A 23417-nucleotide genomic window follows, 5' to 3' on the forward strand; every position below is an offset into this window, starting at 1 on the left:
AAAGCTGCTTGATGAGATTCTGGGATCAATAAGCTACTAACAACCAAATGAGCAAGATAGGCCGAATGGCCTCCTCTCATTTGTAAACTTTCTTATGTTCTTATGTATATCATGCTCTGTAATTCTAATCCATTGTGGCATCTAAATTAGCCTTTTCATAGTTCTCTTTTTGTTTGTTAAATAAATTAAAACCAAGTATCCTCAGTACTAATTGAAGCCCATTTTACCGTAAATTGTTTTAATCCCTATTAATATACGTGCTTAGTTTTTGTTTGGAAGTTACTAGACCAGCAGTGTGTATATATATATATATATATATATATATATATATATATATATATATATATATAAACACACACACACAGTCGCAGGCAAAAGTATTTGGGCACTTAAAAAAAATTAAAAAAAGAGAAAAACCACAAAGAAAGTGATTTCTCTATTTCAAATAATTTCAAATTGTCTTTCTGAAACATATAAATTAGAGATTCAGCTTTACAATAAAACAAATTATTAGAGAATATGCATAAAATGAAAAATAACATGCAACAACTAATTTCATATTTTGACCAAATTAGTTTGGCACCCTTACATTAGTATTTTGTGTGCCCACCCTTTGCTTCTTTTGCAAATCATAGTCTTTCTTTGCATTTTGAAACCAGTTCCTGGCACTTTTCCAGATATATTTTTGCCCATTCTTCAACTCATATAGCTTTGAGTTCGACAATCGACATTGGCTTCCATTTTGCAACAGCATCCTTCAAGTCAATCCACAATATCTCGATTGGTTCAAATCTGGGGACTGAGATGGCCAATTCATAAATGTAATCCTCCTTTTTTTCAGAAATTCCTTTGTAGACTTCTCAGAATGCTTAGGGGGTCATTATCCTGTTGGAATACAAACTTCTGTCCAATAAGCCTTCTAGCACTGAGTAACAAATGAGAGCGCAAAATTTCTTGATATTTTGGAGCATTCATTGATCCTTCTACAATGCAAAAGTTGCCAGTGCCTGAGGAAGAAAAACAAGCCCATACCATCACACAACCTCCAGCATGTTTAACACTGGGCTGATTAACTTTTCTGTAAATTCTTCTCTTCATCTAAACATATTGTTGCTTTCTGGGTGAAAAAAGTTATATTTTGGGTTCGTCTAACCATAAAATATGGTTTTCATGGAAAACTCCAATCGCCTTCTTTATTGTATTGTTTTTAACAAAGGTTTGCATCTTGGTTTTCGCCCATGGACATTCATCTTGTTAAGGGATCATTGAATTGTTTGCTCATGAATTTCTTGACCATCTTCTCTCAATTCTTGTGTCAAACCTTTTGCAGTAATCCGAGGATTTTGCTGGGCTGTTGAACATTTCTTCTTCCAGATTTTGAAGAAATCTTGGTTTTCCACACTTGGAGCTATCTGCAGTAGTTCCTGTTCTCCTGCGTTTGTCAATAATAGCCCACACAGTGCTTTTTGGTAAACCGAGTCTTTCTGTTATTTTTCTGGTAGATTCTCCTTTTTCATTTAGTTGTATTGCTGCCATTTTGAAATCATTGCTGTACTCTTTAGTTTGAACCATTTCTGTTGCTTTTTTCAATCACAAATTTCCAATTTATTTTTCAGCACTTGATTGTGTATTTATTTATTATATAATTCTCATCAGGTGTTGTTTTTCAATCATGATAATTGTCAATAATTAACAATGAATGGGTTTCATACTAAATATATTGATTGCCCAAATACTTGTCAAAGTATAAAATTAGTTTTTGCATGTTAAAGTAATAAATGTTATGTAATAATTTGCTGTTTTATTATAAAGCTGAATCTCTACTTTCATTTATATCTTTCAACAGAACAATTAGAAATTATAGAAATTATATCACTTTCTATGTTTTTCTCATTTTTTTACACTGCCAAAATACTTTTGTCTGTGACTGCAAAAAACAAAACAAAACAAAAACAATACACTGAAAGTTATCAAATGAAATGAACAAGTTTACCATTTGTTGTACAATTTAAAGGTTTCATGATGTTTTAATAAAGAACACAGGTTGGTGCAAAACAAATTCCTCTAAAAGGTGAGTAATTATTGCAGTATGTTGTGCAGGCCTTAAAAAAACAAAACAAAACAAAAAAATACTGACGAGTTCAAGTCCATAGAAATAATCAGTTTAATATTTTAGACATTTTACTCAATATTCATCGCCTTCGAGAGAGACCAGTTCAGGAGAATCTACGAATCCTGTCAGTCAGTTTCACACTGTTCATTAAAGGATAGCTATGGTAGGTTCAGTAGGTAAAGGAAACCCTACTGGAGCCTCATTTAAGTCATCATCAGGTAATAACTAGTCTTTTTAAAAAAAATAAGTATCTCTAATCTACAGTTTTCCGCAAAGTAATTGACATGATTCTGTTATGTTTGGTGCTACACTGTTTCTTGTTAACAAAATACCAACATATATATATATATATATATATATATAGTATGTACATTAAAGTTAAAAAACACAACAAAATATTTTAATTGATTTGAAAATACTTCTAACAGTCTGCTGTATACACCTCTGGATTGCCAGATTCAGTTTTGTTTCTAAAAGCAAGTGATAGCGAGCATGGGCGGTGTTATTTAGAAGGAAAACATGAAGGGAACTCCAAGGACATTCCAAAAGAAGGAAATAACACTTGATATACTGGAAATACACTAGCATGCTTGACAAACTTCTTAAAAGGATAAAGTACTTTTTTTCTTTTGTATGTTTCTGTGTTGGATTTACTGATGTGTTAATGGATTTTTTTGGGGGGCTTTTTGAAGATTTAGTTGTCCCCAATTTAGTGTGCCCAATTATTATCTATATCCTTGGCTCTCCGCTCGCAACCCATCCATCTGCCACTACGGATCCACAGAGAGGCCACCAGACCTATAGCGCTGGAGGACAACACAGATTTGGTGACTCCACTGCAGAACCACAGATGCCCTATTGGCCACAGGGGTTGCTGATGTGCTTTACTGGATGTGCCACTTGGGAGCCCCTTGATGTATTAATGTTTAAAATCAAAACAAAAACCGCCATGTTTTTTTAGTGGGCTATTTGCATCTCAACTTGTTTCTGAATAGCTTTAGAAAAAAGTGATGCAAACTTTGCTTTGCAGCAAAAGCTAACTAAATCCAGTCCCTTGTGAACATCACCCAATATCAGCAATAACTAATTTTCAGTATTATGAGGAATAACTGCTTTTAGGAATAGGTTGTTCTGTTCTGAACTAGAATCAGCAACAGACTGCAATTAGGCAACTCTGGCACGACAAGAATTCTCAGGGCACGTAAACTAAACACAAGTCTAACAAGGCGTCAGCACCTCATTTTTATTAGCTTTTTTTTTCCTGAGTGCCCCCTCCCCCCTTCTCTTTTGTTTGAATCTTGGGGCTGTTTTATGTTTGGGAATGTTTTGTTAGATTTCTTCCTGCCTTTGACACAGGATCGAATTATGAGTTTCCTTCCAGCTTGCTACCAGTGATATCTTCATTTAGGAATCACAGTCCGGTGCATTCCCAATGTAAACAGGTATACATCCAACCTGTGGGGGAAAAAAATGCTGACAGAAGGAAATGCTGATTAGAAGGAAAATAAATCAAGATTCTTAGGATCCATGGTGTGGACTGCAGAGGATGTATTTATGAATGACTTACATTACCATTCTACTTTACATGTGTTTACAGGAGTAGGGCAACCTCTTTGGTTGTCAGAGGGTGTGAGTTGATCACTCCTCTAGTGAACTGGAAAACTGTGAAGTTTACTTGGGTTGACTTTCACAATAAGTTTTAAACAAAGTAGCTTTTGGGTCAATTATTTTAGTTTAAAAAGCTGTCCTTGGACACACAAAAGAGAATTCCCAGCCCGGGAGGTGTGAATGATTAAAGCACTCCTGGTTTAATGATTGTGCATCACTCAAACATCCATTAGAGATTGCCCAGAAGGGCAAGCTGTCCTGTTTTTTTTTTTTTAATACATGCTGTCCAGCATTTTTTAAAACTCATTCTTACAGGTAGGGCATGCAATCATGCCATTGAATGAATACTTACTCTTTTAGAAAATGTGACTGCCCTTGAGAAAAAATAAAAACAGAAAGAAAACCTGTTGTTTATAGAATAGCCAAGTACCATCAGAGGCCTTGTTGTGGGCAAATTTGTACAACTATCCGAAGTGAGGAAGTGTTTATATACCGAATCCGTTGGAAGTCGTACTTGGTTGTTTATTTAATTTTATTCTGGCACTGCTATTGCATTGTGATGGTAACAGGTGCAAAAACTGGAAAATGACTGTAAGATTAATGTATTTTTGTAGCACTAGAAATTTCAAATAAATAGAAGAACAAGACGCCCCTAATGTAGTTTAGCTAGGTCATATGTTTAGGTCTGATAGCGGTTATTGTAGTCTGGAACAATTGTATTTGTGCATTCAGTGCAGGTCCTTTAATTTCGAGGCACTGTAGCTTAGTTGGTTTTTACTTGAATAAGAATGAGATGTATTTACAGTGCTGTGTATATTTACAGGATGCAATGTCCTCTAAATCTCGTCTCAGTCTGACTCAGATCTTCAAGGACATGTGGATAAAAATGATAATGTTGAATATCATTTTATCCATGCTCAAGGTTACTTGATGTTAAATTGCATTTTTTTTAAACAAAATCTAATTACTAAACAGTTTTAAAGTTTAATGCCCACTTTGATTCAAAATATAAGCTAAATCATTTACTCAGCACAAAAAAACGAATTAGAAATGTAATAAAAAAAATACATTGAACATGTGTTAGCTAAACAAAAATATCATCTTATACAGTAGTCCAGACGGCAATTAAACACTTTTTTTTCACATTAATGTTTCAGTCAGCCATCTCAGATGTCAAATTTAGCGTTTCAAACATCTGGCTGGGGCAGTTAAATGTCAGTCTCAAGTAAGAAAAGAATGCATTAAGTTATTCATCCAAAACTAAGGAAGACTATTATTTCTATGTGAAACATTTTGCAAAAAAGGTTTCTGAGCAGAAAGCTCCACTGTAAGATCACAATTGGTCTCTGTGTTATCAGAAAGCTATCAAAGGTACTTTAACCCTCAAAGTGCTGACATTGTACAGAATAGCTATTTATAAGTGTTGCAAAATTAGTACAATGTTATTTCTACAGTACTCTGTTTAAAAATAAACCTTGGTTTTCTAAATGGATGAACTGTCACCATGATCCTATTAATCACAGGTAGAAGTGGAGAGGACTAATGCATATACTGTGTAATTTAGGACTAAATCTATTCTCGGTTAATCTTGGTTGAACAATACCAGTTGAAAGTATGTCAAGATAAAAGTAGAACATAAGAAGTAATGGAGAAGGGTCTGTTCAGCACATCAGGGCTTATCTCTTGCTAGCATACCACGAGCCCTATGGCAGTGTCATGTTTTCTTTTAACGATACCTGTGTTTTACTTGTTACACAATACCATGCTTTAATTACTTGTAAACAGTGTTCTTCCAGGCTTCCATTGTGGAATCATTGTAACTATCCACTTCTATTTGTGCCCTGTGGTCAAACTCTGTCATAACTCTTAAAAGGTAAACTATTTCTACCATTTAGGATTTTATAAATACCAATCAAATCCTCTTTTAATTTATTACATATTGAAGATATTATTTATACCTGTCCTCGTAGTTATTAGTATTTGTTTTCCAATTATTAGTCCATTTGCTCTATAATGCCTTATTAATATACGGATCATCACAACAACGCCTACAGTAGGACTACAGTAAGTCCACTGGAAATGATACACAAATATTCTTTTGATAAGTGTTCTATTCCACAGAAAGTAGTTTTTGACTTTTTTTTAATATCTTCCTGTTTTCATATCTTAAAAACAAACTCTGGGAATGTCTTTCTTTCATGAGGATTTACTTATTTTTCAAAGATTACACTGGAAAACCCATATTCTCCTTCTGTATCCACTGCTGGCTAGCAGCGGTTAGGGTGGGAAAGGAAACTTCCCCTTTCCTAAGCTTTTGAGGAAGTCACTGATAGTATGCGTAATCAGCTTGCTCAGAATTTCACTTTCAAGGCCATTTGTTCTCTTTGCCTAAGTTACATTCCAGATACTATATATCAATTGACCATTCAAGAAGGTCAAATGTATTGCTTTTTGAAAACTGACTCTTACTCCATTTGAACGAGGTGCTGAACTAACATCCATGGCCTGGTGATTTACATTTGTACAATTTACACCTTAAACTTTCAATCATGATTGCATTATTTTTGTAAACACATTCATAGTTCTCTGCTCAGGCTTTATTCAAATCCTTTGGTTTTCAAATCTTTGCCGCCACTAAGGCCCTGTCTACACTAGATAATGGTTCTCAAGAACCATACTTAAAAATATTTTAATCAAGCTCAAAGCGTCCATACTAAGGTACCATTTCATGTTTAGTCGGGCTTGATATTATCCCACCATGTAGTTGATGCACTGTATTTTAAGACATAGCACTTCTTATCATGAACATTATGGCTTTGTCTCTTAAAAACACAAGGCGCATTTTGTCATAATGTGGGTGTTTCATTTTGAACTATGAACCTTGACCGATTTTTTCACTGCAGATATTAATGTGCCTCGATTTCGGCATCTGATCACATCGCTCCATGAGCCAACATTTTACAACAAGCCTCAGAAATTGTATATGGTACAGCAGTATTGAGAGTCATTCTCAGCTCCTTCAGGCGCCTGTTCTGAGTACTGTATTTGTAATGTCCATGTGCTAAAACATATCAGAAATCATTTTGGGATATTGGAGGACACACAAAAAGATGTAGTTTGGTATTACAGCGTCCACACTTCTGACAAGCCGCATTACCTGATGCAATCTAATTTAGAACCAGACTCGAGACTACCCCGAGGTGTTTTTTAAGCCAGTTTAAAGGCAACTAATATGGTTTAAATGCACAATGTGGACAGGGCCTAAGTTTCATGAGCATTCTTATTAGCTCTATACTCTTTTTCTAGTATAAATATATTAACAAATGTTTCTCATTTAGAGATATACAGCCACTCATTTGTAAATTAATAAAATAGGTACACCATCAACTCGATATGTTGCGGATGTCGGGGTCCAATATAAATCCTCTAAATATCGAGGGCCACGATATAGAAACAAACCCATAGAAAAACAAATAGGCTAATAATAAATACTGTACAACCACTCCCTCGTTTTATCGGGGGGCGTCAGGGTCCAATATAAGTCCTCTACGCAGCCTGCTTTTTCTCATTTTTCATATAAAAAGCAGCACACCATTTTAATTCGTACCGCGGAGGGTAATTGCTTCTCATCAACTTCAGTCTCCAATTAATTTCATGAGTCTTCCTCTCCTTTTTCAAACGCACAAACCCGCTGCATTGAAAGAATCTATTCACAACATAGGAGGTTTGTTGTTAGGGAGCAGACGTCACTGCCCTGTGACTTTTGCTAGTGCATTGCTGCCACACATGAACACCTCGTTGGCTAAAATAAAAACCGCTTCAGCAAGTAGTTGATTAATTTGCTTTGTATTATTGTGCAATACTTGTTTATATGATAACAGTATGATATTAATGCTTTGATTTTATTTGTTATGTATATTTTAGTTTGTGATGTGCAGTACGAAATAAAACTAACAGTAATTCTATGTGCCTGTATGTATAGTGCAGCTAAGACATATGCAGTTAGATAATGGGGAGCCAACTCCAGGACCGCGATATATTCGAATCCGCAGTATAGCGAGGGGCAATTGAAGGGTGGGTGTATAATATACTGTAAAACCACACTAGCAAAACATTAAACAGTACCTGAGGGTGTGAGTATGTGAAACTTGCTTCTGATATTTGCCCAAGATATAAACTTCTAAAAACAGTCACAGTAATAATGGGGCAATTTCTATGAAAAAAGAAACACAAGTCTCACATTTTTCTCACTGGTAGTACTTTTGGGTTGTGTTTGTTTCCATGTAGTTGTATTTTAGCCTGAGAAATTCTTGTTCCAAATGCAAATAACCTAATTCATATTAAAATACGGGTCGGGAATACCTTGTTTGTATATAAAAATTAAATACCATCCGTTCATACTAGGAATACAAAAATAAATCTAATTATATATATATATATATATATATATATATATATATATATATATATATATATATATATATATATATATATATATATATATTTTAGTCTGTAATCCATATATTTATTTTAGATGGATTACAGACTAATGAAAATATATGGTACAAAGCGTTCCTAAATACTCAGAAGTGTTGCGACGATAGTGATGTTTTTGCTGAGTCAGCGTCTTCAGTATAATGACCCTAATAACTATGTACTCTACTGTCATTTTAAATATTTTCACCTGAAGAAGAGACCTTTAAGGTCTTGAAAGCTTGAGATTAATTATTGTTTAGTTAGTCCAATAAAAGGTATCACATCTTCTCTTTGTCTATCATCTCTGGATACTATTTCATCAAAAAACATAAATTCAACTGAATGAGATAAAACAAACAAACAAACAAAAAAAGATATTTGAAAGTTTAATGCTTTTTCATTGCCTGTCTCTGTTTGAATGTGATGTTGGCAGCTGAAGGCTGTGTCAGTTTGGTGTTATTCAGCACATAAGAACTTTTACTGTGTCGACAGAATGCACTGAATATTCTAACAGTTGCAGCATCATGAAAGCATAGGGAAAAACAAAATAATAATAGTGACACTTTGTTTTATGGTTCTGGTATGGATGATTTATGAAGCCTTTCATTGTTTACAGTGCTTAAAGTGTACTGTAATTGTACTGTATATTCATTATGACTTAATATAAGCAGCTTGGACTGTAACAGATTAACTAATTATATATTAGTCTCATGGTCTGATATACAATTTGAAATTCACCCGTTCAGGTTGATATTGAGGTTGAGGTTGAGGATTTAGTTTTATCGACTCCTTCCCTATGTCCTAAATGAACAAGTTAATAAAAAAACTGGCACACTTAGTATTGGAATAGCAGCGGGTGGTCTATGTCTATAGATGGAACAGTGGTGCCTGCCAGACTGCTTCATATAAATATATTGATTGGTTAATGCACATAGCTAGGGACCTAGTCCAGTAAAACAATAATTTGCCTTCACACCAGCTGAGTATAAATACAACAAACACAATAGCATGTCTATTGTGTTTTTATAGGAGATAAGGAACAATTGTGTGCAATGTGTTTCATGAAGGCAAAAAGTAGAGTCTAGCTCAAGCCTACTCTTTCTACCATATTAAAGCCTATTGTGAAAACTGTAGGGATGGAAACATAATAACAGGAAAAGCATTCCACGATATGATTGGAAATGTGTTGATTAATGCTTAAGCTGTTTTACATTTATATTATTAAACTGCAGAAAGCTCACTGGCAAGATAATGGGTGTAATTGTCAGAGATGCTGAAGAGGATAAGCAAAACTTTAACCCTTTAAGGTACACAAGGAATTGAGTGATTGTTGTTCAAGCAGTTTCTTCTTGAAATACATTTGAAAGTGACTCAACTATCAAGAGGAAGCTGGCAATTTAGATGACCAGATCCAACCTGTCAGTACATTTTAAACCCTGTTTCATGCATCTCATTGCACAGATATTTATCATAATCTATTTCTGGGACACATAGGTCCATTCAACCTTAGGTTAAAAAATAATGACTGGTTTCATAGATCCTAATTAGCAGTAATCGTGGACTACATAGTGTTATCTCAGGTAACGTAGTGCAAAATGAGTGCTAATCAAGGTCATAATTTATTAGGTAAATCTGCAATTACCATTTGAATTAAAAGTGAGGTAAATTTAACAATTTTTGATTGAGTTATTAAAGTCATTGTAAGCTCCTGTTTTGAGGATACATACAGAACTACAGTTAGCAGTATTCTGTCTCGCACAGATATATCAGCGATAGTGCATTTTATCACCAACCACTGTGAGTAGCTGCAGTGCTATAAGTAGACTAATAAAGGTGAGCTCAAAAGGAATACATCTGGTATATCTGGGGATCACTAAAATGGAACATGCTGTTCTCAATTGAGAATCATTAAAAAGCCATTTTCTTAAGTGTGCCTTTTGTTACTGTAGAAGTCTTGGTATAGAAAGATCAGGTTAAGTGCCCCTGTTCCTACATTATAGAGTTTTTCACATTAAATCTCCATTTTTTTTTTTTACTGCAGGAAGGAAGTTTCAGAAAAAAAAGAAGAAGAAATACCTCATTGAGTACAATTTGGGTTATGGATCTCATTAATTAACATTTGCATTACAAATAAAATGTCTGGTATGTCACTTCTAAGTAAAATATGAATATGTATAATCAAATTTACTTTTATTGTACAATAAAAACATTTTAAATTTTAGAAAATAAAATATATAATTGAGTTTGCTTTTCTTAGTTAGCAATTCTGTTACAGATACTGCAGGAAAAATCACTAGCCAATATTTTTTCTTAGAGCCTGCCATTTTATGCCGCAGTGTTTTATCCCCATTATCAAAAGCAAAAGCCATTCTCTTGCTTAATTGAAAATTAAAAAAATGATTCAGACTGCACGTCAATCAGCCCCTTCTAAAATAAAGACCTATATTTAAGAAGTATATGCATATGTAATTAATTATTAATTATAGTTGACTTTCCGTGTCCACTGTGTAATTTTGACTTCCATGCCACAAAACAAACAAACCAAAAAAAAATCTTTGTGATCCAGTATCTCATAGTGGTCTAGACATTATCTGTATAACAGTGTCAACAGATATTAACTAGATTCTGACCTGGAATATATATATATATATATATATATATATATATATATATATATATATATATATATATATATATATATATATATATATATATATATAGGGTAATGGACTGGGCCTGAAGCTCTAGCTACCACCCTCTGTCGGACTGCTTCGGGACTCTTGCAAGAGAGTCATTTGCATGCGCCGGAGCAAAGGACTATGGGAAGGTACTCACGCTGTTGCAGTGACCCGTTCCCCAGTTCTCTATTAAAATTTATGAATGTTATTGTGCTAAATTCAAGAGTTTTGTTTCTGTTGTTATTCCTCTGACCCCCTGTGTCTGTTTGTTGAATGTAGGACAGTCACTGTCATGTTGCAGCTAAGTCCGTGTGTGCCCCCTCCCCTCTGTGCTTCCTGTCAGTGGCTTGTTTCCCTAGTCTCTTTCGAGAAGATGTGCTGTGCTGTCCTTTTAAGGGTTGTTAGGAATTAAAGATCTCTTTTGATTATCGATCCATTGCAGTCTCTTTCATTGAACCCATGCAGGCAGAAATGCTACAGTAAATTACTGCTACAAAACTGTACAAGAATGCATGTGTAGTCTTTTGGGCAAAACCAAGCACAAACATTGGTATTACACCAATGTCAACTGATTAACTAGACGCCTCTTTTTATCAACAGTTTAGAGAGGAATGCTATTGTGCATAAACTTCCCAAGATGAAACATAGTCTGTGACCGATTTGTAATTAATTGACCAGTTGCTATTGATTTGCACTCTGGGGGAGAGTTTTTTCAAATTAAACCATATACTTTACATACATTGCCATTGACTTTCCACTATTGCCACAATCATAAATTCCATTACAACCACAGTCAATGAAGAACATCAATACCTCACTACATTAAATATACAAGCCTATGCTGCCCTATGAAATGCCAGTCTGTGGGTATAGAAAGACAATCCTTTATAGCCTTCATCACATAATACTGTACAGTAGAATCAATATACTGTAGCAACTGCATGCAAGGAAGGCATTTAATCATATGTGAAAATGAATGGTACTTAGTGTCAACTTAATAGATGTGCACTATAAATTATATATTCAGTACTGAGCTTTAGGACAAATCATTCAAATTAACTTAACTTTCTCAACTAAAACAAGGTTGAGAAAACTGGATTTGTGGGACAGGCATGGGCTCATCCTCTGTGTCAATATATAGCATTTGCTTTAGTGTTAGGGAGAATTAAGGTAGCTGCAGTTCTATACTACCAACTGCCAGAATTTTAAAAAGGAGCTTTGGTTGGTAACATTATTGACAAACTAGAAAGTTCCAGCACCCCAATACCATTTCATTACCACTGATCCTTGTTAATACTGTGCCGCACCCCTGTTGTAGCCTAAACTCTTTTTTAAAAATAGCTTCAATTTTTTAACCGATTGATGGTCCCAATTAACTGTTTCACTGGTAGTCAAGGACCAGCCACAAGCCCAGTAATTGCTGTGATTCGAAAAATTATTATGAACCAAGACACATATCCTGGTACTGAATCATAACTGTTACACCCATAGAAAGTAGTGCATATGAATACCTGAGCAAATATCTGATACTGGTTTAAAAATATAGCATACATATGTATCAATTTTAACTGTCTTGGGATACTGGGGAGTCGGCAGTTACAGTTATTATTATTATTATTATTATTATTATTATTATTATTATTAGTATTTACACATTTAACAGACGCATTTTATCAGAGACTTTAATCACTGGACCACCAAGCCTCCTTGTGAAAGTTGCCCCTTTAAAAGTTGATAAGTTGTGGCCAATGTGAAACTCCATCATGGAACCAAAGTAACAATGCAGCTGCCAGCATAAACTAAAATGCAAGTCTGGTATTATGATACCAGCTGTGTATATCTTTACCAGTATGGGACAATATAGCTTCAACTGCAGGAAACTTATGCTTATGCTTCACAAAACCTCTGCAGTCTCCTGAAACTGGTGACCAATATGATCAGATTTCCCTTGTATGCCATGATTGACAAAATCTATCATAAAATAATAGTTATATCAGTGTGCGTAATATGCAACCATATTAAGCACACTGATATAAAAAGACACTGTATTGGTTTCTGTATTGTACCTAATTGCATGCATAGATATTGCTATACATTACAGCAAACACATCTAACTTTACTCAGTCCCTTATTAGTATTTCAGAACTTAATCTGCTCTTTCAGAAAATATTTTATACTGGTAAGACTACAGCACAACCTGTAGCCCTTAAATGCGTTACGAACACATTTTCAGTTATTTTCAATAGTAATCCCTCCAGCACCAATTACCCAAGCATCATATCACTACTGCACCATACCTCACTATGTGATTCCCAGACAGGTACGCAAAGGAGAGTCCTTGTTTCCTCAGTGCTGTAAAAGGTTCCTTCCAGTTATAAACTGTAAAAGTCAGTTCTGCAGGTCTGGAAGTACAGTCTTCAACTTAGATACAGCTCCTTCCTCTGTCCGCTGTGTGTGTGTGGTGATGGTGTTTGCAGCAGCTTTGACTCCAGATAACACTGAATCTGCTTGCTAGCGCTCTCTCTCTCTCTCTCTCTCTCTCTCTCTCTCTCTGTGAGCACTGCTGCCACTGAATAATGAATGAAGCATGTATCCCTAGAGGTTTCTCTCCCATTGCAGTGCAACCAGGCAATGATCAGAGAAAAGCCACACAATGAGTTAGGTCAGGTTACAGCTGCCCCATTCAGCAGCACAATAGTCTCTCTCATCCTGCTATTGTTTTCCATGGCCTCAAATAAGAACCATTCAGTGGACCAAGGGTGTCACAGTGGAAGTTGCATGTGGCTGGTAAAGGCATTTTAGAGAAACTACTGATTAGCAGAAGTTTGTTTACAATTCCAGATATTTTTGGTGGCCTGCTCCAGGGGTTAGTTTTCGAGAAAAATCAACACACAGCTTTATTTCGCATTTCAGTCACCTTTATCCCATTAAAGCACAGCATAAACCCTTTAAAGCACAGCATAATTAAACACACTAACACACAACATCAACATTACATCACAACTACTATCTTTGAATTTCAACTCACAAACCAAGTCATAGAAATGAGTTAACAGCACTTATATTCCCTAAAGGTAAATAATTAGTCATGTATGTTATACTTTTTTTTAAATATCTCTGGAAATATGTATCTTTGGAGATGTGAGTTCCCTAAAATACTTGGACACTTTTATGTTGTGTGTCACAACTACACAGTATGCAAAATAGCAAGATGTTTTTCAGTCCACAGAGCCATGCTTGAAACTGAAGCTCCTGTGTCTTTAAATGACTCAGTACCCTTATACCCTTTTGCTGCTGAGGAAAGAGCTGTTTTTTCCGATAGCCTTTCAGTTTTGAAAAGAGCTGTTATTCGTAACTGTAGCAAGAAATCCTAGCATGTCACTTGATTTTCAGATGCAATATGAGTCTGTAGTTCAAGAAAATGCATCATATTTCAAAGCCGATTGAAATTTGCTTGAAACTTCACAATATTTTTGTACTGTGGCACCAACCATGAGCTTGAATTAATAAAATGGTGTAATGAGAATTAAATGGTTGCTCTGAAATTGCATGACTATTTAAAACTGTATATGTGTGAGACAGTGATCTCTTGGCAAGGATTTGTCCAGCATTATTGATGAATAATTGTGCTGAAGTAGTTGATATTCAATGCTAAGTGGAAGTCCCTTGCACAGTAGGCCTTCTATGCAGCCTGGCATTTCCTAATTTAATGTCAACTGATAGCATTTGCAGTAAATCTAGATCTATGGACTGGAGCCCCAATGCTTAACACCTGAACTACTACTAAAATAAAGTAAAAACCTATCAGTCAACCCCAACTGCATTCAATTACCACTCTTCAGTTGATGTCTAGTTAGGAACGTTTTGCAGGAATGTAAATAGTAATCAAGAACTGTCTTGTTTATTGTATATAACATGTGTAAATAAACATTAGTGTTCCCAAAATGGCTTCTTCACTGTCCCACTAATTAACCTTCACTGTAAAATCTATTTGACTGATTATAGCTTTTATTCACTGGGAAAATAACAATTTCTTGCTTTACAGGGTGTTATACAGTATGCATTACTATACTAAACTACAGCAAGAACACATACAGAAACTGATGACTATGACGTCTTTTGAACTAAAATTTTTCATATCATATATATATAATATATATATATATACATATATATATATATATATATATATATATATATATATATATATATATATATATATATATATATATACACACACACACATATATATATATATATATATATATATATATATATATATATATATATATATATATATATATATATATATATATCAAATGAAATGTATGCATGGTGTTGAACTAAATCGTAAAGTCTCCGAGGCATCTCTTTGAATTAGTTATGAGAAACCTGTGAGGCAGGGGAAATGATAACAAAGGGTAGGGATTTGTGATAAATAATATGATTTAGCATTACAGCAGTGATGGATGGATACAAACTAACTAAGAGACAGTTAAAGCAAGTATCATACAAATAATTCAAGAAAATAGTTTTTCCTTTATCCCATTTGATGAAAAAATTGATAAATCAAACACTTACCAGAGAAGACTGTTGTGGGAATGCAGGGTCACATATAAAAGATTCATTCTTCACAATCACCAGCAAAGGAGAGGCAGCCTCTGAACCTATAATGCAATACCATTATATCATCATAATAAAACAGTAATATTAATACTAGCAGCTTCTCATTGAAACCCTTATTATACTGTAGCGCTTCAGAAGATGAGTATTGAGTGCTCATGTTAAACTCTGTTCAACAAGTCATGGAATCTGATACATTAACCCAGCATACTGCTGCTTTGTTTATTTTTTTTTTAAAGAGCTTGGACTTTATATTAGATTCAAATTCTGCTTTCATGTTATAAATATATTTAATTAAACTCTTTGCTGGAATACATTTTGGATATCAAATTAATGGTTTTGGCATTCGTTCAAACTCAATTTAAATACAAAAGTTTTTTTGAGTATAATTGTGTGTGTGTGTGTGTGTGTGTGTTTTATATAATGCTGTAAGTTTGGCAGACTTTCTGAAGCATCCTGGTAACATGTTCTTTTCAGGTCAGTCTTAAATATTATTTAACCAGTTCTGATTTCTAATATTTTTGGCTGAAGTGCTTTTATCACATATAAAAGACATTAGTTGCTTGAGAGAATAAAGACTTTGAAACTGAAAGTATGAAGAGACCCACAGAGGATATCTCCTGGAAAGTGCAAGGTGTGGTAATCAGATGTCTGCCAAAGAAAGAAAGCAATAAAGGTCAGTTTAGCTTATCTGGGAGTGTGAGCTTTTTGAACCTTAATTTGAATAACATTTCCAATCAGTATGGTCTTACTGTGTGTATTGTCTACACTAGCACAAGCTGTTCAAGAGTAGCAACATATGAAGTTGCATCATATTCAGCTGTATTTATCTGTTATGCATGACTGTTGTACAGCTGTTTTGGATAAGTGGATAGTTACAGTAAATACAAATTTTGCATCTGTGCTGAGCAGGTAAAGAAAACAAAGTTGGTGATGCATGGATTACCTGGAGTTCAATGAACTGACCAAATTGTCTCAAAAATGAAACATGATTTTTGACATCAGTAGATACTGGCGAGCCTATCTCAATTGTTTTCCATCTTGTTATATACAGTGGTACTGTATATCGTTTGCATTCATCCAGATACTGTACATAGATCTGCTTTGGGGTCGTCAGTAATACTTCCCCAGGTGTGAGTGTGTCAGCTTTAGCAGTGCCACCTAGTGAATGACATTTATGTGAAAGCCACATGACCGAAACAAGTTTGAAGCACACACATTTCCATGGTTACCCACATTTTCCTCAGTGTAAACATACCTATGACTGGCTGGCACGTTTACATTGTAAATAGACTATACAACAGTTTATAACAGTATAGCTAACTATTTCCTTGGATATGGGTAATATTTCCTATGTTTTGGTGCGTGCCAGCCTGAGAGTCGTAGTAGTACTAATCTGTGGGGCAGTGGCTGGCTGGGGCTGCGGGAGAGAGTTTGAGAGCTGAGAGCTAATTCTGGTGTCTACCTGTCTTTCTCAGGTAAATCCCAACAGCAGTTATTGTCTGCGCTACAATGCTGTAGTAGAGCATTACAGTGGCACATGAGGTTTCTAAGAGGGAGGATGTCTGTATTCCTAAAGGCCATAAACAATAGTATCTGATACCAAGCAATTACAGTTAGTGTAAATTTGAACTATATTTAGTGTGAACATGAGGGAAATTTTCCCCAAGTTGCAAAGTTATTCTCTTACAATGTGTAACCAAGCTTTAGGGAAGAGTTCAGAAATTAGACTTAGGAGCTGGGTCACCGGTGTAACCATGGAGACCCCCCAAACACCCATTGAAAACAGGATGAATGAAAACTAAGTTTGAATTGTAAAAGTTGAAATAAAAAATATTATTGTGAACTTTTTCAAACAATTCACTTGCGCTCTATGTTTTTATTCGCTGAGGATGTGTCTTTTTTTTTTTTTTATAATAATGGTGAACTAATTTTATTTTGCTTGGTATTAGTTATAAAAACCATAGCAGACTTTTCAACTTGACTTCTTGGGCCCCATTACACAAACATCCCATAATGCCTGGTAATGCCCGGTGTTGAGGGTATACCTAGGGATACCAGTACATTTTTGTTGTCCCACTTCAGTGGGATGTAATTTTTTTAATAAACACTGCAGGTAACTTTTGCCAACTTGGCAAAGCTTTCATGTGGGCTTTCGCAAAAATAGATAGGGGCTCTCACTTTCACTGGAAGCAAGTCTAATTAATGAAAGGTCACCAACAAGGGGACATTGTGTTATACCAGTTGTGTTACTCTATACAAATCAATTAGCTTAGTCAACATTGGAGGAGCAGATGAATACAGAGTCATTGTAAAAATAATAAAGACTGTACCTAGGATGCTGGGACTGTATGTTTCATATTTGAATCACAACTTATATTCATTTTAAACAGTTACTTTAGGCAAGTCTCTTTTCTGCCTCAGATAAGCAGCTATTTGAAATATACAAAAACTACATCTCCCTGTTGCCAGTCAGTTTCAGTCAATTGGCAAGAAAACATCATTGACAGAGAGCTGCAGGTGCTGCTGTGACCAAGACTACACAAATTACTGATGATTCAGGGAACAGTCACAGACACTCTGTGAGCCATTATGAGAACCTACTTCACTGCTGCAGTCCACCCCCAACCTACCTAAGTGAATAAGAGGCAATAATTGTTGAAGAATTGTGATGTATCCAAACAGAACAAATCAAACACCTTGCAGACTCAGATCAGTGATGGCCAGGCGTGGACTAATGTTTTGTCCAAACCCACGTATCTAAATAGGGTTATTCAAGGTAAATAAATTTAAAAAAAAAAAAATACAACTTCATATATGGAGATATTTTTATCCATTTAAGCTCTCCAGCTGGCATAAAAAATATTTCCTGCACCTGTAATACACATAGAAATAATAATGAAATGGAAAGCAGATGGGGTAGTGGCAGGTATTAATGTATAATAGGCCAGGGTGGAGTTAGTGGTGCTTGAGAAATGTAAAGGGATGCAACATGTCCCAGCAGTAGAAGGAAAGTGTCCTTGCAAAGTGAGTTAGAAAGAACCAGAGCACATAGACAAAGTGGGTAGACACAGTGAAAAATGCAGTTTATTTTACTAGATATACCATACAGAGAACAAGCCACAGTTACAGCATGGCTGTAGGCAGTTTGTATCAGAAAGAGAGAAAAAAAGTCAAATAAAACAGCATTAAAAATACACTTCAGGTTACAAACGTACAGCAGTTTCCAATCAACAAGCACAGCGGTTCCATTGCAAGTTCATTTATTCACATTGTTTTGCTCAGACAGAAGAGTACACTAGTGAAGCTGCAAATCCCACTTTCAAAGCGCTACGCAGACAGTGTGTCTAATTTTGCAAACTGTGCCCTACACAACATTTATGGGGATGGTTTTACACTGGGAATTTTGGTAAAGAAAATCAAGGAATCACATGGAGTTTAGTGAAAAAAAGTTCAACACACAGTGTGCAATTAAAGCACTTGTGAGTTCTAATCACAATACTCACTCATGTAATACTCAGTGGCTTTTTTGTAAACATTTGTAAAGTATTTTAACACACAAGAAAAACATCAACTTTTGGTTTCTTTTTACGGATACACTTCAAAATGAGTTTACCTGCACTGTAGCTAGACTGTACGCACTTACAATATTGTTACATTATTTAAATTACACTGTAGCTAGACTGTATGCACTTACAATATTGTTACATTATATAAATTAGAACCAAATTATATGATTGAGAAAATAACTTTAAAGACATGGTGTATTGAGCTCCGTCCTGCCAATCACATAATTGTGTGTTAAGCGCAGTCAGAAAATATTTGGAAATATTAATTACAGTGCAACAATATGAGCAGCACTTTGAAGTGTAGCCCTTTTACTTTACTGATAATTTAGGCATTCAGGTATAAACAGTCTTAAAAAAAAGTGTGAGTTTGTTTTATGAGCCTAGTATTCCAAAATATACTTAATAAATAAAATGATAATATAATATAGAAAAGATTCTCTGTTAATCTTGTTCTTGTAGTTGTTGAATACCGTTCCATTGTTTTGTTTCCATATTAGTTCTGTATACTTTATGTACAAGCTTCCAATCTTACTTACACAAGAGATTTTTATAACATAGTTAAAATGCTTGCTTTCTTTTGTTAATCACTTTCAAGGCCAACTATGCTTGTCAACTCAGCTGTTTCTTTGGTAGCACTGCTTGTTATGTGACATTACTTACGCTGTAAGCACCTTAACACTTGCTCTGTACCAAGGTGCTTAATCTGAACACACCTTTTTTTTTTTAGGATTGGTAAAGATTTTGCACCGTAATTCGTTTTATTCTCAACTTATTCCTCAGAACCCACATTTTAAGAAAAATGGGCATTAAAGCCTATACAATACAAATGTCAAAACTAATGTAATACTTACATAGCTTAGACTGATACACAATTAGTACAGTTCCTGTATTGGAAAATGTCTGTATATACCAAGTATCTAGGCACTGTACATATTTATGTAAGTGCTCTGCACAGTGCCACATAATAATGTGTTACCTTCATGTCTATTTTTACCTCACTGCGTCTCCTTTTTCCATCAGAAGACATCCTATCACCACGACTATAACCACCAAAACAGCCTGATTTGGTTCAACCCAAGTCTGTTATTTCCAAAAATATTATATTTTGAATTAAAAAGCCTAAACAGTCCTGTCTAAAATATACAGTTCCTTTAACAGGTGTAGGGATTCAAAGATTCCATCTTTTCAAAGATTCACCAACTGCCTTTCACTGCTCTGCTGCCTACAAGTAAACCTGCCTTGTTAATACAAGTTCTTCAGACTACAGCTTTGTACAATACCACAGTAGGAACTTAAATATGACTGTGTTGTTTCGTAGGGGTGATTTTATAGGCCTTGATTAACGCTAATCTTAAACTATCTTAACCAAAGTAACATTAGGTCGTCCAATATTAGTGCTAATTGGGTTCTGTGAAACCTTGGGTTAATTTAAGGAATTAAAACTTATAGAACTTAGAGTGTCAAATAATTGACAAATTAAGATACTTCAATTATTATGTTTTTTAGTGTCAAACTAGTAACCGTTTTCCTTTCCTTTTGTACATTTTTTTTTTACCTTTATTATTTAACAAAATGTTGTGTAACCACAGTTGTCATGCCACTAAACTTCTACTAATGCAAACTGTAAATATGGCACATCATACAGAATTGTCACACTTCATATATATATATATATATATATATTATATATATATATATATATATATATATATATATATATATATATATATTTTTATTTTGTAAAAACACTTTTGGTACGTACATGCATGTCAACCTAATGATTGTAATTCTTTTCTTTCTGTATTTGGTTTTTATACCTAAACAGTACCTGGCCTTTATTTAGACAAAAATAATGTTTCCCCTTAAACACAGGGTTGTTGCATTCAGGTTTTAAAAAATAAATAAATAAAAAATATTACAAGATAATCACAGCCTCTTGAAAAGAATGCTTTAAATTACTGAGTGATTATAAAATAAATAAATAAATAATGAAAGATGCTGACCTGAAGTGCATGCTTTTAAGAAATGCAGTGATTTGTTGCAATGGTAATAAAAAAAACAGTATTATCCCCTTTTAATTTCTAATAGTTTTCTTAACCTTAATACAGTAACTCTGACGTTACAACACTATGTTGGTCCATAGGTATTTGAGCCATCCTTCCGCTCTTTGCTGGACAGAGTGACCCTTGTAGAATATTTAACTCTGTGTTATCTACAGGGACAACTGGTGTGGTAAGGCAGTGTGGCACCACAAGCTGTTCGTTAAGTGAAGTTCTAGCTGGAGAGGGTATTTTTGCCCAGCAAAGAAATCTTTACTACTGTAGGTGTGGGCTATCTGACATGGAAGAATTGCTCTCTTGTGTTGTACCTTCAGTGACTTTTGGCAATTAAGTAAAATTAATAGTATGACCTTTTTAAAAGGGAAACCACAATTACAGTAATAGCAGACTCCCTTTTCATTGATAAAGGCAGAGCTTAATCTCATCACTCGCTGAGACTAAAGGCTGTGAATTGTGCTTGAGCTTTGATACAGTACTTGACTTACTCTTATAATAATTACTGATGTGCTTTTTATCCACAAAACCAATAACAAAACCCCAGGAGAAATATGTACCAATCCTGATTCTCAAATGATTCTCAAATGAAATGTATGCATGGTGTTGAACTAAATCGTAAAGTCTCTGAGGAATCTCTGAATTAGTTGTAAGAAAGCTGTGAGGCATGGGAAATGATAGCAAAGGGTAGGGATTTGTGATAAATAATATGATTTAGCATTACAGCAGTGATGGATGGAGAAAGAAATGTTAGCAACACTTAAAAAAAAATATAGAAAATTAAGTTACTTTTTTTGTATTCCTACAGACGACTTTGTGTGTATATAGCTTAATAGTTTACATCATTTATTTTCATACAAATCAAATAGGGCTATTTTAAATACAACCAGTGTTTCTATACAGTATATACATATTTGATATACACATATAATGTATATGTGGTATACTTTATATGCTGCATGTGTAGGAGGATTTCAACTCTGACCACAAACAAATACAAACCCAGGCTAGGTAATGATGTTAACCAGGTTCTCACAACAGTATTAGCTACCTTTTGTTCATCTGGGCATGCCTACACTGTGATGATTTCAACTTCCCTCACACAGTTAACGTAGTGCACACTAACACTTTAGTATTTCAATTGAGACAACACGGATACAATCCACATTTCATACATGTTGGTGGTTCTTTTCCAGCATGAAAAAAGATGAGACACTTATTTGAACCAATGTACATCTTGGTTGTCATTGTAGGAGCCAATCAGAGATAGAGGGTGGGCAATTTATTAATTATTATAATTTAATTAGTCAATTCTAGCAATATGAATGCATCACCTCTGGTGTCTAGCACCTTGGTTTATCTAGTTTAGCCCCTACACTTTCCCTTGGTGAGTGAGGACCTCAGAAGATCTTAACATTTAGGTTTTCAGGAGTTTTTGAGAAACTGGAATTGGAACAGGAACAGTAGGTGATACAGGTCCCATAAGTTTGAGTATCAATCCTCCTGATAATGTAATAATGTAAACTAGGGACATGGTCATCTCGCGCATCTGTTCTCAGAAGTAAATGGGTTGTACAAAGGAATGAGTCACAGTTAAGAAATTGAATCACCAGGCAGTTTCTTAGATATGGTATGTGCCAGAGAACAACTGGTGGCGAATATATCTGTTCTGCTGTGACATTTATCAAGCATTTTCAATGCAATAGCATGAAGTATAGACTCAGCTATGCACAGAAAGAAAAGAGTTAAGAACAATTTTGCAGTTGGATAGCTCAAATTGGCAGTTACTTTGCTGAAGAGTCTACCTAAAATAGAAGTTAAATATCTCAGATTCTCAACCCATAGTGTTGGTTGTTATTCATTAAAAAAGGACAGCAGAATTCCTCAAGAAGAAAAGCCTACTGTCAACCTCATAATAAAGACCTTTAGAAAAGCAGTTTTAAAACCCAAATTAAATCCAGGTGTTGAAAGCATTTAAAATCCAAGCACTTAAAAGTGATTTTATATTAGAAATGCTTCTCCAAAATTGTGAATGTCTATTCAATGGCCTCTTTGTAAACACATCCAAATACAACAGAATACTTCAAAATAAACCTCTACTACTCATATGATAGAAAAAATAGGCACAATTACCAAAAGGCATATGGTATTAAATAAATCAAACGTGTCTAGCTTAGTTTAAGTATAGTAACATGTATTTTTGTTAGCCTGTTTGTGAAAAGTAGATAACTACTCCAATACAGCTGAAATGCCCAGATCTGAATGTACTGCTTTAAAATCTGAATAAGGCCACTAA

General features: G+C 34.7%; 1 protein-coding gene across 1 annotated transcript in view; it reads right to left on the reverse strand.

Annotated features, from left to right (window-relative positions):
• LOC121303422 (A-kinase anchor protein 2-like) overlaps positions 1-23417 on the reverse strand; it is a 143892-nt gene that overhangs the window by 48936 nt on the left and 71539 nt on the right. Inside the window, exon 9 of the mRNA XM_041234128.1 lies at positions 15457-15542. Coding sequence (XP_041090062.1) covers positions 15457-15542 — 86 coding nt within the window. The remainder of the gene's footprint in view (positions 1-15456; positions 15543-23417) is intronic.

This window comes from Polyodon spathula, chromosome 2 (genome assembly GCF_017654505.1).
Source record: "Polyodon spathula isolate WHYD16114869_AA chromosome 2, ASM1765450v1, whole genome shotgun sequence".
NCBI lineage: Eukaryota > Metazoa > Chordata > Actinopteri > Acipenseriformes > Polyodontidae > Polyodon > Polyodon spathula.